General features: G+C 36.3%; 1 protein-coding gene across 2 annotated transcripts; it reads left to right on the top strand.

The window, feature by feature from the left end:
• Positions 1 to 4860: 4860 nt before the first annotated feature.
• LOC106050695 (uncharacterized) lies at positions 4861 to 10616 on the top strand. 2 transcript variants are annotated; one of them, XM_056010343.1, is made up of 3 exons: positions 4861 to 5164; positions 5344 to 5415; positions 7779 to 10616. In XM_056010343.1, exons 2-3 carry the CDS (start codon positions 5385 to 5387, stop codon positions 8714 to 8716), a joined length of 969 nt encoding a protein of 322 aa, XP_055866318.1. In that variant the 5' UTR covers positions 4861 to 5164; positions 5344 to 5384; the 3' UTR covers positions 8717 to 10616. The 2 variants fall into 2 exon arrangements, with proteins under 2 accessions (XP_055866318.1, XP_055866317.1); XM_056010342.1 differs by lacking the exon at positions 4861 to 5164 and having other exon boundaries at positions 5204 to 5415; positions 7779 to 10615.
• The last annotated feature ends 5418 nt before the right edge of the window (positions 10617 to 16034 follow it).

Genomic DNA, 16034 nt, shown 5'->3' on the forward strand with positions numbered 1-16034 from the left:
GAGCGTGACCTTATAGGTTTAGTCGTAGGTGACTCGTAGAAAGAGCTTGGTTCACCAGCATCAGCGTATCTCAGCTTACTGATAGTTCAAAGCACCATTTATTTTTTGGTGACCGGACCTCTGTCTGAAGAGTGTGACAGGAAGTGATATCGAGACCAGGCTGTACTATTCCTAAGATTTGCAGGAACAGAGCGATGGCAGTTCTACTTTTGGTTTAATAGCTCTGGAATTTCTTTCCGAAATCCCTCTGCTAGCATGCTCAGTTATTTTGTTACCCCCTCACTCTCTCTTTCTCTCTCTCTCTTTCTGTCTCTTTCATCTCTCTCTCCACTCTCTGTCTCTTTCTCTCTCACTCTCTCTCTTGGCTTCATTAACGAGGGGGCTTGGGTTCGACTATATGTGAAGACTGAGATTTTAAGTAAAACCCTAATACCATCCGATTTTAATCTGCATCTGGCATTAATTTGGGGAAATAACTTCTTTATTAATTGGCATAAAAATATAGTGCCATATTTCTAATAGGCCAATTAATGTTCCTTTTGTTGTTCGTATTTTAAATTCTTTCTGTACACAACGAAAAGTAACAAAATATTCTCACTTGATTCTTTCAATAAATATGTACTGAATACGAGTGTTAAATTTTATTGTTGTTTACACAATTTAGACGATTGTTATTGCCCTAACGGAAACCGAAACTTTGTATGCTAGAAAAAAACGACCCGTATCTTCTGCGCAGATGTCTAGAAATGTATTAGCTTTAAACACATACACACGCACAAAGAATAAATAAGAAAAATAACTGTTTTCTCAGAAAGAACATTATAACTACTTTCCTCTCTCTGAAAACAGCGTAAAAAGTTTTTTTTTTATACCATTATAATATCAAGAGCTTTGGAGTATTGATATTGGAGATTGTATTCCATAAATTCATCACATTATCTTTGTTTAAACTTTAATGTTCATGCTTCCGTTTACATTCTGTTAATATGAATTAGAGACCGAAAAAAAAAGAAGAACACTCGATATAAAGAAATGTAGTGTCGATGTAATGATACTTCAAAATAGATTGACAAAACAAACACTTTATACAAACATTACTGTGACAAAACAATGCTTACATAAAGTGCATCAATTACTTAGTTTGGACACACTGACAGACAGAGTCAGTTGATATAAGCTTTGTGATAAACAATGTCAAGGACGTCATACGGCGAGACCACTGTTGTCAACTAAACGCTCAACATTACTTTAAGACACAATGGAAACGGCTTTACAATCTACAGGGCCAACCATTTTTATTTTGCTCATTAAAATATTTCGCTTCTCAATGCTTCCATCTCTTGTACACCGTATACACTCAAACAAGCCTGCTGTTTATGGATTGACCAACTGAAATCTCCATTTTCCATTATCTATTATATTATGTGTGTATGTTTCTACTTGCCAATTGTGTACATTCCACAGGGTGGAAACGGTCGTAGGAGGGGACGACTAGGCCAAATGGGCAGCGAAACAAGGTTCCCGCCTAAGACGGAGCGAAAGCATCCTCATTGCACAGTGAGGCGATGGACAAGAGCTCCCGCAACGATCTCTTAACGTCCAGGTGCCTTCCCTCAAGGGGCTGTTACCTAAATGGCGTGTCCCGCACGGTTAGCCTCTCTATGTATACGACGGGGTCCCAGTGGTGCGGCCTTCGGTCACATCTCTAGTGCGCGAGCCCGAAGTAGCCGTGTCCACTGGAAGTGAACGCAAAATCCAGCTCTGAGTTTAACCCCGAGTCTCACCCCCCTCGGACAGGGTGGCGGGAAGGAGGAACTCGCCGCCCAATTCAGGCTGGTGAAAGGGAGCTTTTGTTCGCTTTTGTTGACCTTAGTGTTCCAAATGCGACGTACAATCTACTAGACAATTCCAGATCGTACAGCACAGGGTTTTTAACTTTTTTTGTTTTACCCCAGGAAACATTTATATAGTCAAATATGTTCAAGTGTCACAACCTCGTTTGGTTCTCATTGTGACATGTTGTGACTTTTGAGTCCCCTACAGCTATTGTGCTTAAATAATAAGGAAAATCTCTGGTTGAGAGAGGGAAAGCGCGATACTGAAATAGTTATAACTTAGTCCTGAGAGAAAAAGGAAGTATAGAGAATAATTTTTAGCAGTTGTAATATAGTGAGAGCCTGAATATTTCTAATGGACTTATATTATATTTTGCACTTAGTTGAAATTATTGATGTTTACAATTTAAAGTTAAATTTATTTCTGTGGAACTGATTATGTTATATCTATATTTATATATCTATACAGATATAAATTTCTAATATGTTTTTGTAACCAGAGTTTGTGGTATCCTCGTTTAAACAAATAAACAAAATATCCCTTGGGGTCCGCGAAACACAATTTGAGAATCATTGTGTTGCGTGAATTATACTAATCTAATACAAATTATTTTGATAAAATGGGTTTAAAATAGATTAAAACGTTTATTGTACTTTCAGACAAGGTCACTTAAATCGGATAAGATTTTTCACAAAAAGAACCAATTTAACTAGTACCCCCTCTCTTTTGTTTTCTTATAAACATACACATACACACTCACAAATTTAACATAGAAGAACCGAAACTGACTTGGAACATGTTCTAGGAAAAAAAAATAGCCAGCTAAAAAAAATAATGAACAGAACTTGATAACGAATTTATAAAAGTATTTTCTGTGCTATTGATATGAGTATTGGTCGACACCTAAGACTTTTCTTTTGTATTGCTATTGCATGTGAGTTATAGGACAAAGACATGTAATTACTGGTAATTTATTATTTGTTTGTTACCGAAAAGGGCAATTAATTCTTCAGTATTCAGAGAAATGACATAAAATGTGTGGTTTTTCTCTCCTTATATAATTGTATACGTTATTTCTCCCACAATCGTTCTCGAAATCAAGTTGAAATTTGGTACATTTTTTTTTTACTTTACAGAAAAAAAATCAATTTTTAAAATTTAAACATTTTGTTCAATAACTATTGAATATTCTACCAAAGATATTTCTATAACAGAAATCTATGATTATCAATAATTATTGCACAATGAATTTCTTGCATGTCTAGAAATCAATTTTTTTTTCTTTCTTTCTCTCTGGTGTATTAAATTAGAAAATTTTGTATTGTCTCTTATCTGAAAAAAATTAAACTAAACATTTTTTCTACGAAAAAATGGGGGAAAAGGGAGAGTCAAACTTTAACAGTATTGAAAAAAAAAAACGAGGTTACAAAAACAGTTTGTGTGTAAAAAACAAACTCAAAATCGGCCCCCTAAAAGTTCCGCTAAGGTTGTTAAAAAGTCAGGTTTCAAAATTTTCAGAAAGAATATCAGAACCTATGAACTACAAACTATCAACAACTAGAATAAGATACAAAAAGAAGAGACGTGCTCGTGTCACCAATACCGTTGTATTGTTCGACTAAAGACTTGATACCACAGGATACGGAGATTTATTAATGTTATTATTATTACATCGTTAATATTCATATGTTTTCGATGAGCTGATATGAAGATATAGTTAAATCCTAGGTGTCACTTACAAGACCGCATCACGAATGAAGAAATTAGAAACAGGATTAATACAGCAATTGGACCCCACGATGGCCTGCTAACCATTGTCAAAAAACGTAAACTCAAACTCTATTGGGGGTCGATTAAGGATTTGCCAGGGGTCGCCTAAGAACATTGAAAATATGGATTGTTATTGTCTACTCTTCTGTATGTGTGTTTGTGTTGGGGGGGGGGGGGGGGTCGCGGCAGAGTGGGGGATTGTAAAAAGGGGTCGCCGAGTTTAAAATGTTGAGAAACGCTGCACTAAGGGATCGGTAAAGGTGAAGTTAAATGTGAACCTGGCCTAACTAATTATTATTTAATTGATCTAAATGTTTTGTAAAGGGCCAATCTTTCGTTGAAGGTCTCAACAAATAAAACTTTTCATTTTAGTTAATTTTCCCGATGTATGGTAATGCGTTATAGCGCATGTCTATAATATGAAACACTGCTTTTAATTGTTGTTTTAAATTATATTCCATTTATATGCATATTAAATAGATTTTTTCTCTTTAGAAAAAAAAGTAAACTTTTTTTGTAAATAAAGATAATTTTTAGGAATAGGATTATTTAACTTAGTAATACAATTTTGGAAAAATCTAAAACCGTTGTCATAAATTTGTTAAAAATATGGTAAATAGTCATCTTATTTAATACTGTGTCTCCCGTGTTTGTTACTATAAATAGTAATAGTTGTAAAAATGGTGTATTTTTTTTTTAAATAGCTTGCATTGTTAATTTGAAAGATTGATTTTCGCTTTTAGATAAGAAAAAAGTAGCTGCTATATCAGAACTTTGAAGGGTCTAAAATAAATGATGTATTTTTAATATCTTATCTAGTTTACGAGATCTAGACGGGACGGACGAACAGACAGACCACACAAAACTAATAAGGTATATTCCCCTTTTGGGGGCCGCTAAAAATGCATTTCTTTTGATGTAAACTGAGCTTCGGTAATCTTCATTCCTATCTAACTCAAGAAATCTTTCAAACTAGATATAAAATGGACTTAAGGATCAAGGCCGGTCATTGGCATAGGCAAACTAGGCAGCCTCCGAGGTCTTCTGAAGGAGAGGAAACTCGCGCAAGACACTAATTTTGTTTGGAGAAAAAAATAGCCAAACTTGTGCCTATTGCTATTTTATGGAGTACACTACGTATAAAATAAATTGTTTTAATTTTTTCATTTTGCTTTTAATTATATTTTTTTTTTTGCAGTTTTTTTTTTATTTTATTATTCATTGGGGTCACAAAATTCACTAGGGCCTCCGATTATGTAAGGCCCGCACTGTTAGGATAGACTTCTAGGATACGTTTGTAGACACCGAAGTGTCGACTTTACCTAACACGGCAAATCCCGCACCATACTTACTAACCTGTAAAATAATTTCTAATTTTTAAGGAGACTATAGTTCATTTCATAGTTGGCAAAGCTAGAGCTTATTTTTGTTTTCAGACGAACCCGTTAACTAGCTCAGTAGCTTTATTTCCCTTCTAAACAATAGTGTATGATTAACTTTAGGGCTGAACTGATCAAGTGTGTAACAGTGTGCTCTAGAAAAAAAAGGTTTGAAAAAGGTAGTAGCCTATTTTGTATTTTAGAGTCGTTTTTTATATGTAAAGAAAATTGTGTAGTTATCGAATCCATATTTATCTTTTTTTTTTAAATTTATATTCTAATAATTTTATCCTACATTAAAATTGATATATACATTTTCTTTTTTATATTTAGTTTTATATTTTTGTTTTTGCTGTAGCCTACATGTGATTGTTGCAGTTTGATATCGTAGTCTGAAAGATGGGAGGATGGTTCTCAATGTTCGATCACGGTAAATCAGCTATTGGTTTTTAGTGTCGGTCCAATATTTTTTTAAATTTTTTTTTACATTTAGAATAAGAATAAATGCTTAAAGGCTAAGGGCCTGGTGACTTGGCTTTCAAACTAAAGGTTTAGAGTTCAAATCTAGATAAGGACTCAGACTTTGAGTCACGGGACTTTCTTTGCGCCCCTGAGTCAATCCAAATCTAAAGATTACCTAATATTGTGAGACACTAAGTTAGCATTATTAGTTTGTATAGAGACACACCATTGTTGATTGACTTTGAACGCGACATTTGGCGACGTCACGACTTAGTTGGGTTAGAGATTATTTGTGTACATAAAGTCAGTTGGTGTGAGGACTTCATAGGGATAACATGATTTTAAAGACAGAGACTAAACCGTGCTCATTTTTTAAAATAAATCATCATCTGTGTTCAACAACGGCTTGGACTGAAGTCTTTCTACTTGTTACATGTGTAGGTCTTGTCACTTGTTAGTTAAGTACATTGAATACACCCGTACAAGAAACCCAGACATCTCCAGAGTAATCTGTCGGGTCAGACAGCCATTAGAAACTATAAGACAAGGCCTATCACAATATATGTAAAAGTTGATGGTTTGTGCTTCTGCCGCAACAAGTCCAGAACTTTTGGCAATTTAAACTCCGTCTGCTTCCCGCCCCAGTATAGGGTTCCTACACAAAGTAGACATTACCTCTAGATAAATATATGAATACAAGGCAAAATAAAAGTATTCAATTTTAGGGACATTCGTAAACAAATGGAAACAAATTGAACCTTGACACGGACCGCAAAAACGGCTTTAACGATCGATTTTTGTAGAAATTTGAAAGTTGATGTATATCTTAGGGAAAAGATTTGCTAGCTCGTTGGCCATAAATGAAAACCTCTTGTTTGACCAACTTAATTTTTTAAAGTATAAAATAAAATTTATTTAAATTTAATCGCCAACTCTTTTCAATATCTTCCTTGAAAGGATAGTGGAAGATGCTCTCGACGGCTATGAAGGTACTGTTAGCATTAGAGGAAGAAGAATTACTAACTTGCCGTTTAGCTGATGACATAGATGGGCTAGCAAGGACAGAACTAGCAGACTGAGTGATGCGCAGAGCGGGAAGAGGAGTAGCCTAATAAAACAAATCTCTGGCTCCGTTAATGGTGTCTAGGGTTTCCCATAAGTTGTTTTTTTTATTTTATGGGGGATTAATCTCAAAACACTACACTCATGAAATCTGGTTACTACAATTTTAGTTCTTTATTGAACAAAAGGGGGTGGTGAGGAGTTTAACCTATTTAACCCGGGCATGCTACCCTGCCTAATTGTGGCGCCCGGGTGGAAACTATCGTAGGAGGAAACGATTAGGCTAAAGGGTAGCAAAACAAGACTCCCGTGGGGGTGCCTAAGGGGGTGCGAGAACATCCTCATTGCACTGTGCGGAGTTGTAAAAAAGCTCCGACAACCTTGTCACAATCCAGGCGCCGTTCCTCAAGAGGCCGTTACATAAATGGCGTGTCCTGCACGGCTAGCCTGGTATAGAAAAGGAAAATGGCAGGGGTCCCGATGCTCGCGGTCTCTAGCCCCGAGTCTGACACCCCGACATACAGAACAGTGTACACTGTTCTCCTTCAGGCCTGTGAGAGGGAGCTCTTGTTCCCTTTTTGCTGGCCTAGAGTTCAAGGAGCCGAAGGCTCAACCTCTACCTGACAGTTTCAAGGAAGAAGGAGGAGCAACCTATTTAAAAAAAAAAAAACTTGGCTATGATTTTCGCCCTCTAGGGTGTGCTCATGGAAAACTGTAACTGTACTTTTCATATAATTTGAATTGGAATAGAGTTTTAAGATAAAAACTCATATCTGACATGTAAATTGAATTGGCGCCCTGTAAATTTTGTATAGCTCTTTAGTGTAAAAAGTCTAAAACTCATCATTCTCCCTCCTCCCCCCCCCCTTCCGTTTGGAAGGATGTTGTTTTTTTTTCGCATTTGTTCTTGTTCAATTTCTTTTTTTTTTTTTTTTGTTGGGGAAGCTTATAAGGCCTCTTTTTTATCCTGGTGGATGCGGTATAACCTCAAAACCTTAAGGAAAATAACTAAAATTCTCCCTCCCTCATATATTTTTTTTATTATTTGAGAATGTTTTAACTTCAAAAAGCCTATCGGCAGCGATTAAGGAATTCAGAGAATGTAGTTCAGTTTTTTTTTTAATTTTAAACGTGAAACTACATTCACCTTATCCCCCACACAAACACACACACTCACATACACACGCACACGCACAATCTATTTACATTTGTTTTTAATTCAGCAATACGTTTTTTAAGTCTTTATTATTCTTTGTTACCTGCTGACAGGAACACCTGAAGTTGCAGTATTTGAAAAAGGCAATAAAACAGAAAAAGAAGAAAGTATAAAAGGTTGTCTCAAACCCCACAATAACCAATTAACAACCTCAGAATTCACAATTAACAGTTTACCTGAAGGCTATCAAGAAGATGACCTCTATGAACTGGTCAATTATATAGCTGACTTCACAGTACGTATATCAGTTAATTTTAGCAGCAAAAAGCGACTAAACTTTTGGCAACAAGCTAAGGTTCAATTTCAAGGCAATAATAGAGGTGAGCGCCATAGTGGTAGTGGTAGAATTGCAGATGTTTATCAAGATACAAACGAGATTAAAACTTGCTTGTGCTCTAATTGCATAAATGGAACTAAGAATAATGCACCAAAAGAAATTTGGACCGTTGTAGTATTCACCGCCACACACGTCGTTTTTGATGATTCGGAAGCAAGAAGATCCGAGTGCAAATTGTTTTACGATACAAAAGATGGAATGTTTAAGCAACTTAATGTCAGTAAGTGTCGTTGGAGGAACGTCGCTGGTGATTTGTGCTTCATTGAATGTGTCACCTGTGACAGCAAGTTTGCTAATGAAATTAAAGCAAAGTTCAAAAGATTTAATGAGCTGTGGAAAGGTATTCGTGATAGGTATGCACTGGAACAAGAACATGACAGCAAACGTTTGGTGGTGATTGTATCACACCCTCACGGGAAACCTCAAAAGAAAATCTCAGTAGGACGTCTTCAAAAAAAATATGACCGTCATTTAAAAAATGATCTCGGCTATCAATTGTTCTATGACTCACCTACCTGTAAGGGTAGCAGTGGGGCGCCAGTTTATCTCTACGGACAAGACTGGTTTCAAGAAGAGTACGTCCATAGTGGTACTAACAAAAAACAGTTAAATTACAGCACCACTTGGTGTCCCAAGAGAGACGAAGCAGAATAAGTAAGGTAGCAAGGTGTTTTACGATGTTTTACTTTATCTGCATAAAGCGCACATCCCATTTCGTTTTTTGTCTAAGTGTGATAGGTTTAAATGTTTTCATTTTCTTAAGTAAAATTCTTCCTGCTCTAATACTTTTACCCCCCCCCCCCCAAAAAAAAAAAAAAAGTCTTATAGGTCTTATAATTCATTATATTCCCCAACATAAACTAAAAATGTAAATCTTTCTAAAAGTACTTTAAGTTAGTTTTTTAGTAAAATATGATGCTCAACCTATATCTATAAAGATTAAAAAAAATGATTAGGGTAAAAAAAAAAGGCCCCGTAAGACATAATAGCTTCAAAACATTGAAGAGCGTTCCTTTATAAACCGTAGATGTTAATCAATTGCTCATTCTGCTTTTAAGGCTTATGAAGTTATCTAGCTTTTGACTCTGTCATGTTGATAAACTTCTAAAGCTTTCTTTTTTATTGTAAGCAAAGCATTTCTCTCGACTTAGATTGAGTTATTGTTAATATCTTATCTTATAAAATACAGACCTTACTTCAAAAAAAGAAGATGATTACGTCCTACGCGACATGTATCTAGTCCGGTACGTGACGTTTTGGCGCCGCCGTTTTGGCGACGCCGTTTTGGCCCCGCCGTTTTGGCGACGGGACGTTTTGGCGCGAGCCGTTTTGGCGACGGGACGTTTTGGCGCGAGATATCATTTGACGATAATTTAATAAGCACGTAACTTTTATAATAATGTTTATTTCACTCTACCATAATATTGTATGTATAGTATGAATTCTAACACCGTTCAGCGAATTGTTGTTTTTTTTTAATTATAAAGGTTTTGCTTATTTCATGAATATAGGCCTATAATAAGTCAGATTCCTGAATGGTTATGACATGCTATATGTGAGTTCTGCTAATCGCACTGGATGACATTTTTGGATTTCTTTCCAAAAGATTTAGTTTTTTATTTGACATTAGTGTAATATACGAATTAGCTAAGTCTCACACTGTAATATAACAAAACATCAAACGCTCTATTACGCTGAATGACGACAATAACTCCACACATAGTAAAGATCAAGACTCGGAATGTGGTCAGTACAAACTCTAACGTGAATCCACAAATATAAACAAACACTCTGGGCGACAATAGATAGAAACAAATTCATGACACTAAGATACTTTGAAAAGATATATTTTGAGAAATTGGGTAGGGGTGATTTGGGTGACACATCTCGCATTGACGCAGGTAGAGTTAAACAAATGAAGACAAGACCAGCACCGAGCACTGGTCGTTGGCGTCATGCGTCTGGCGATCATCTCCTTGGGAATGGTCATTACATGTGACACCTGTCCCGCCCCCTCTTTTCTGCTCACATTTCACTCCTTGTATATACTCTTTCCTCCACCCCTCCCCTCTCTCACGCGTAAGACGATAATCTGTTTCTAGCACTCCACTTGACATCCCTAGGTGCGAATTTATAATCCTTAATCTTTAATTCCGAGAGCGGCCCAAAGTCTACATACCAAAGTCATTAAATAAACCAATGTTAATGTAAACAAATAATTGCATCAATTTTTAATCTATCATTGTTTCATTTTTTTTTATTTTTTTTTTAAATTTTAAAGTAATATCTTAATAAACTTTTTTGAAAATAAAAGTGTGCCTCTTAATAAACACACATACACAAGCCAAAATGTTTATTAAATAAAATGATGTGAAACACAAACACACATTTACATTTAATACGTGAAAAATATGTCTTAACACAAACACTTATGCAAAACATAGATATGAATAATTCTTTTAAAAGAAATAATACAATAAACGTACATAATGTATATCGCGCCAAAACGTCCCGTCGCCAAAACGGCTGGCGCCAAAACGACCTTCGCGCCAAAACGGCGGGGCCAAAACGGCGTCGCCAAAACGGCGGCGCCAAAACGTCCTGCTTCGATCTAGTCATGCATGTTAACCAATGACTTAAATTGTGTTTCATACTCTAATAGCACTACGGAAGAAGGAGCATTTGTAATAACTATAAATTTACATCTAAACTTTGAATAGTTCATTAACAGTTTCCTTGTTAATGAGTAGCAAAAAGCGTTTTAAATAGTTTTTGAATATTAAGCATCACTAGAACATTTTTGTTTTCCCCGTGTGGTACTTTGACTATACGCTTGTCAAAACATCAACTTACGGTAATGGTAAGATAGACATTACTTTAAAAGAATCTATGATTAACATACAGTTGCCATGCTCTTTTCATTTCAAGGAATGTCTTGTTTCATTTTTTGATTCAGTAGAAGATTTGTGCACAACAATAACATTGATGATGGGGACATCTGTGGTCCTTAAGTTGGTAATGGAGACATCTGTGGTCCTTAAGTTGGTAATAGGGACATCTGTGGTACTTAACTTGGTAATGGGTACATCTGTGGTCCTTAAGTTGGTAATGGGGACATCTGTGGTACTTAAGTTGGTAATGGAGACATCTGTGGTACTTAAGTTGGTAATGGGGACATCTGTGGTCCTTGATTTTTTAATGGAGACATCTATGGTCCTTAAGTTGGTAATGGGCACATCTATGATCCTTAAGTTGGTAATGGGGACATCTGTGGTACTTTAGTTGGTAATGGGGACATCTGTGGTCCTTGATTTTTTAATGGAGACATCTATGGTCCTTAAGTTAGTAATGGGGACATCTATGATCCTTAAGTTGGTAATGGGGACATCTGTGGTACTTTAGTTGGTAATGGGGACATCTGTGGTACTTAAGTTGGTAATGGAGACATCTGTGATCCTTGATTTTTTAATGGAGACATCTATGGTCCTTAAGTTGGTAATAGGGACATCTGTGGTACTTTAGTTGGTAATGGGGACATCTGTGGTCCCTAAGTTGTGTGAAAAGGATTAGTCTAGCTTTCTATAAAAAAAAATGCAGATGAATGAATCTTTTTTTTTCATATTTTTTTTTCTGTACTGTATTTTATCGTAAGAAACAATGTACATACAATTTTTATGTTAACAAAATGCAAATGAATGTATTTATTTTCTGAATATTTTTTTTCTGTACTGGATTGTATCTTAAGAAAGATTCATTGGCCTCCTTCAGTCGTAGATCGACTATGGTTCATCTCAGAGCACACTTCCTCATGTGGCTGTGGAGCCCTATTTTGGAGAGACACTCCCGTCCACAGATAGCGCAGGTTAAGGTGGCTTTTGCTTCGGTGGTAGAGGAGCTGGCCGTTTTTCGGATTGTACGTTTTTCTTCCTGAGCTGAGACCCATGTACTTTCACTGTCCAAGCTTTTTTGGTCACTGTCTCTCTCCATCTGTTGCGGTCTAGAGCTATGTCTTCCCAATTGTCAGTATTGATGTTCACTGATTTGAGGTCACGTTTTATTACATCTATGTAACGGAGGTGGGGGCGACCAGTTTTTCTTGTGCCAGTCGCGAGTTGACCATAGAGGACGACTTTCGGGATGCGCTTGTCCTCCATCCGGCGAACATGTCCAAGCCAGCGCAAACGGCGTTGTCTGAGGGCTGTAAAGATGCTGGGAATACCTGATTGCGCAAGGATCTCAGTATTGCACACTTTTTCTTTCCATGTGTCATTCAAGTTCCTACGGAGACATCTCAAACGGAATGAGTTCAGTTTTCTCTCTTGCTTTGCGTAGAAGAAACAATGTATATACAATTCGTCATGTTAACATAACATTAAAAATTATTAGTTTTGATAAAGCTGAAAACTTTATCAAAGAGGTCAAGGATATTTTAATTATTTTTCTGTTCTCTATATCACTTTACCTGCTACTTTGAATTCCAAATTCTCTGAAGACATATATCTACATATCATTAATCATTTATGAATAAATGTTTGCTAGAAAATTGGCATTAATATTAAAAGTATTATTCTTTAATACGCTTGCAATACTATTATTTTTTATACTTTTCAACTTTATTTGAATCACAAGTTATTGAATTTTAAGCAAGACCTATGTATGTGTGTATGTATTTGGGTGTCTGAAATAAAAAATCGTGCGCGTCTTGCATGTTTCTTTTAAACACAGTGACAATTAAAAAGTTTAAAAATGATTTTTTTAGTTTTTGATATCATTTTTAAAGTGTTTCTTTTCAGATAGAGGGATGAGAAATTTATCAAGATCCCGATTTGACTTGGTAGTATATTGTTTTTATTTTAATTCGTACTTTCAAACCACACTTTTTTCAAAGTAAAAACAAAAATGGTCAAGGTGCTAGAAAATTGGAATAAATTAATGTTCATGAAAATTGAGCACAGAGTTTTCTAAGTCTAGATCTAAAGGTCTATTATTAGATTATTATGAAGTGTAGTAGATTTATACATTTGCTTAACCAAGATTTTTTTCTTGAGGAGGGGGAAATGAGGCGTGGAAATAAAATGTTCTAACATTCATTAGGTATAGAGAGCAAAATTATTGCCTTTTATGTTGTATACAGGAGATTACGTCTATTTTTAAATAATTCTTTTTTTTTCATTAAACATTATATTTCTATTGTAACTCTTTTAATTCTCGATTTATTCACTGTAAAATAAAATACAATTTTCTATACTACTAGATGCAATGCACATCTTTTTGAATCACGTATTTTTAAGACATAATAAACTCTTTTTAAAAACTAATTCTTCTTGCATAAAAAAAATTAAAAGAGCACATATATCCACATACATATGTTTTGACCTTGTTGATATTCATACACAGAAACCGAAACATGGGACATGTTGACTTTTAAACAAAAAATAAAATGTAAAAAATTCACACTACATGCTGCGCAGACACAAAGTAATAGAATAGCTTTAATTTTGATTGAACACAATAACGTGAATAAAATGACTGTCTTCCAAGCATGACAGAAGACCTTGTTTAAACTTCCTGCAAAACTCGTACACAGACTGTGTTTGTCTTGTAACCTAACTCTAAATAGCATGAACTGTAAACTATACTGGTTTTCACACTTAAACTTAATCACAGCACTATACTTTTGGAAAGTTTGTTAACATAGCCTTAATTTAATTTATAAACATCGGCTGTGTGGTATTTACGTTAAATGTAACCTTAACGAGCAAAACGCATTGGGTGTAATTTTTTTTTATAAAACTTTTTCTTTTTGTTATCAACCTTCGATGAAGTCCAGTAGGGCGTCCCGTCGGCGCCGTAGGCGCCATTATCCCGTTGATGGTTAGAAAGGCTTTTATCCAACCACCAGGCCTGGGCATGGGGCTCTTCACCCCTGTCCTGTCTGAGGGCTCCCAACGGTAGACGGCCATATCGGTTGACTGGGCCGGACCGGGCCGTGCCGTGTACACAGCGCACCGTCCCCGCTCTCCTACCACTCGCTATAAGTGGACGGGAACAGTGCTAACTGCGGGGAGCTTGTCTCATATTCCTATACTGTTACCGCCACTGTCCCGTGCGAAGGTCGCCACTCCAGGCTCCTGGTACTGATGACGAGCCCCTTGTGGAACGGCGTGGCGGACTTTATGGACTGGGTTGCAGGTTACTTATTCCATCCCCACCCCGAGAGAGATAAAAAAAAAAAAAGCTCACCCGGGGAGACCTGCTAGAAGGCCTGGTTCGCTACTCGTTCTTTGCCTATCCAGTTCCACCCCTGGACGTTTCCACCGGAGGGCCACGCTGAGGTGACGGGTAGCTGGAATATCCTCCGGTTTTGTTATCAACAGAAAGCTGTACTACGATAACCTAGAAAAAAAAAAATTTTTTTCTAAATATATATTTTTTTGTAGTTAGAACACCTTTAAAAAAAAAATTTCCCTTTCAGGCTATTGGTCTATTGGGCAGATGATGTAAAGGTAATCTGTTTCTGTGGCCTACGGTTAACGAGGGTGTCATGTGGCCAGCACAACAACCAACCGCCTTTACTTTTCCCCAACTAACGTTAGGTACCTATTAGAGCTGGGTGGACTCAGAGGCGCTCGAAGATCCTGAAGTTAAAAATCCCAGGATTTGAACCCCGGACCCCGGTTTGGTAGTCAAGCGCTTTATCGCTCAGCCAGCGCGCCTCCCAGAGAAAACCCTTTACCTATGTCGTAATTGAATGTTGTTGAATGTCTGAAGCTTGTCTGCATTGCTAGCTATAGCACTCCATGTCTCTCCGTAAGGCTTCTTGTATCGCGTTGCCGTGGGTAGTCGACTACGTTTTACGCCGCCTCTGTGCTTACGAAATATGTCTACAAGTTACAGATTCAAGGACTTGCTTTAAAAATGTGTACATGTTATAAGCTCACAGAATATCAAGAATGGCGCTTCTGCTTTTTACTAGGGCGATGTTAATTTTGAAAAATTCTACGTTTGTTGTGTTTTTTCCGGAATACGCTTGCTTCCATGTTCTCTTTCCCATGTCAGCTCATGAAAGATGGCGAAAGGCTGGTCTTCAATTTATTTTCTGGAGGCACCTTTCTACGCCTATCAATTCGCATCTTGACAAAAAAAAACGAGTCTTTGGCACAAGGTCGTCTCCCATACAGGATAAACGCCCTTGTTGGTGTCACTTTTTAACTGTATGCAACATACCAATCTACAGACTAAAAGACTTATACAAGTTTATTTCAAATTGGGTTTCACTAAGATAATAAAGTTGGTAGCCCGTCGACACAATTCCTTTTCTTAATGTTAAAATGACATTTTTAGAAGAGAATTTATAGTAAGAATCGCCCTCAAACTTGTTGAAAATTTTTTCTAAAAATGTCACGTCTTTGTTGTTGTACTTCAATAACTAGTTAATCCATTATTTTTGAAATAGTTATTATCAACTTTTTTTTGTTTTTTTTTTATTCAGTAGCTCATAAAGATTTTACATCGTCAAAATCAAAGAAAACAAATTTCATGGTCTCTCATGACAAGTAACATTCAGGGCCGGTCTTAGGCCACCTGCAACCTATGCGACCGCAGTGGGCCCCGCACTTCGAAAGGCCCCGAGCGAATTCTAGGTGTAAATTATTAAAATAAACCATTTGAACTTATTATTTAATGGTTTCTGGAATTTTGAAATTGTAATATATATATTTAAAAGTCATGAAAATCTACTGAAATTATTAAAATCTTCTGAAAACATGCAAATCTCCTTAAAAACAGATAAAATTGTCATTTCTGGGTGTCATTCAATATGGAAAACGCCAATCCTACTAGCAATTTAAAAAAAAAAACAACGGCATTGCCAGCTTTCATTTAATAAAAAATTTAATAATAAGGCGAATTTTTACCAAAACAAGAAGTTCTAATTCTTAACTTACTTAAATACCACTGGCATACAAATATA

This window comes from Biomphalaria glabrata, chromosome 14 (assembly GCF_947242115.1).
Source record: "Biomphalaria glabrata chromosome 14, xgBioGlab47.1, whole genome shotgun sequence".
NCBI lineage: Eukaryota > Metazoa > Mollusca > Gastropoda > Planorbidae > Biomphalaria > Biomphalaria glabrata.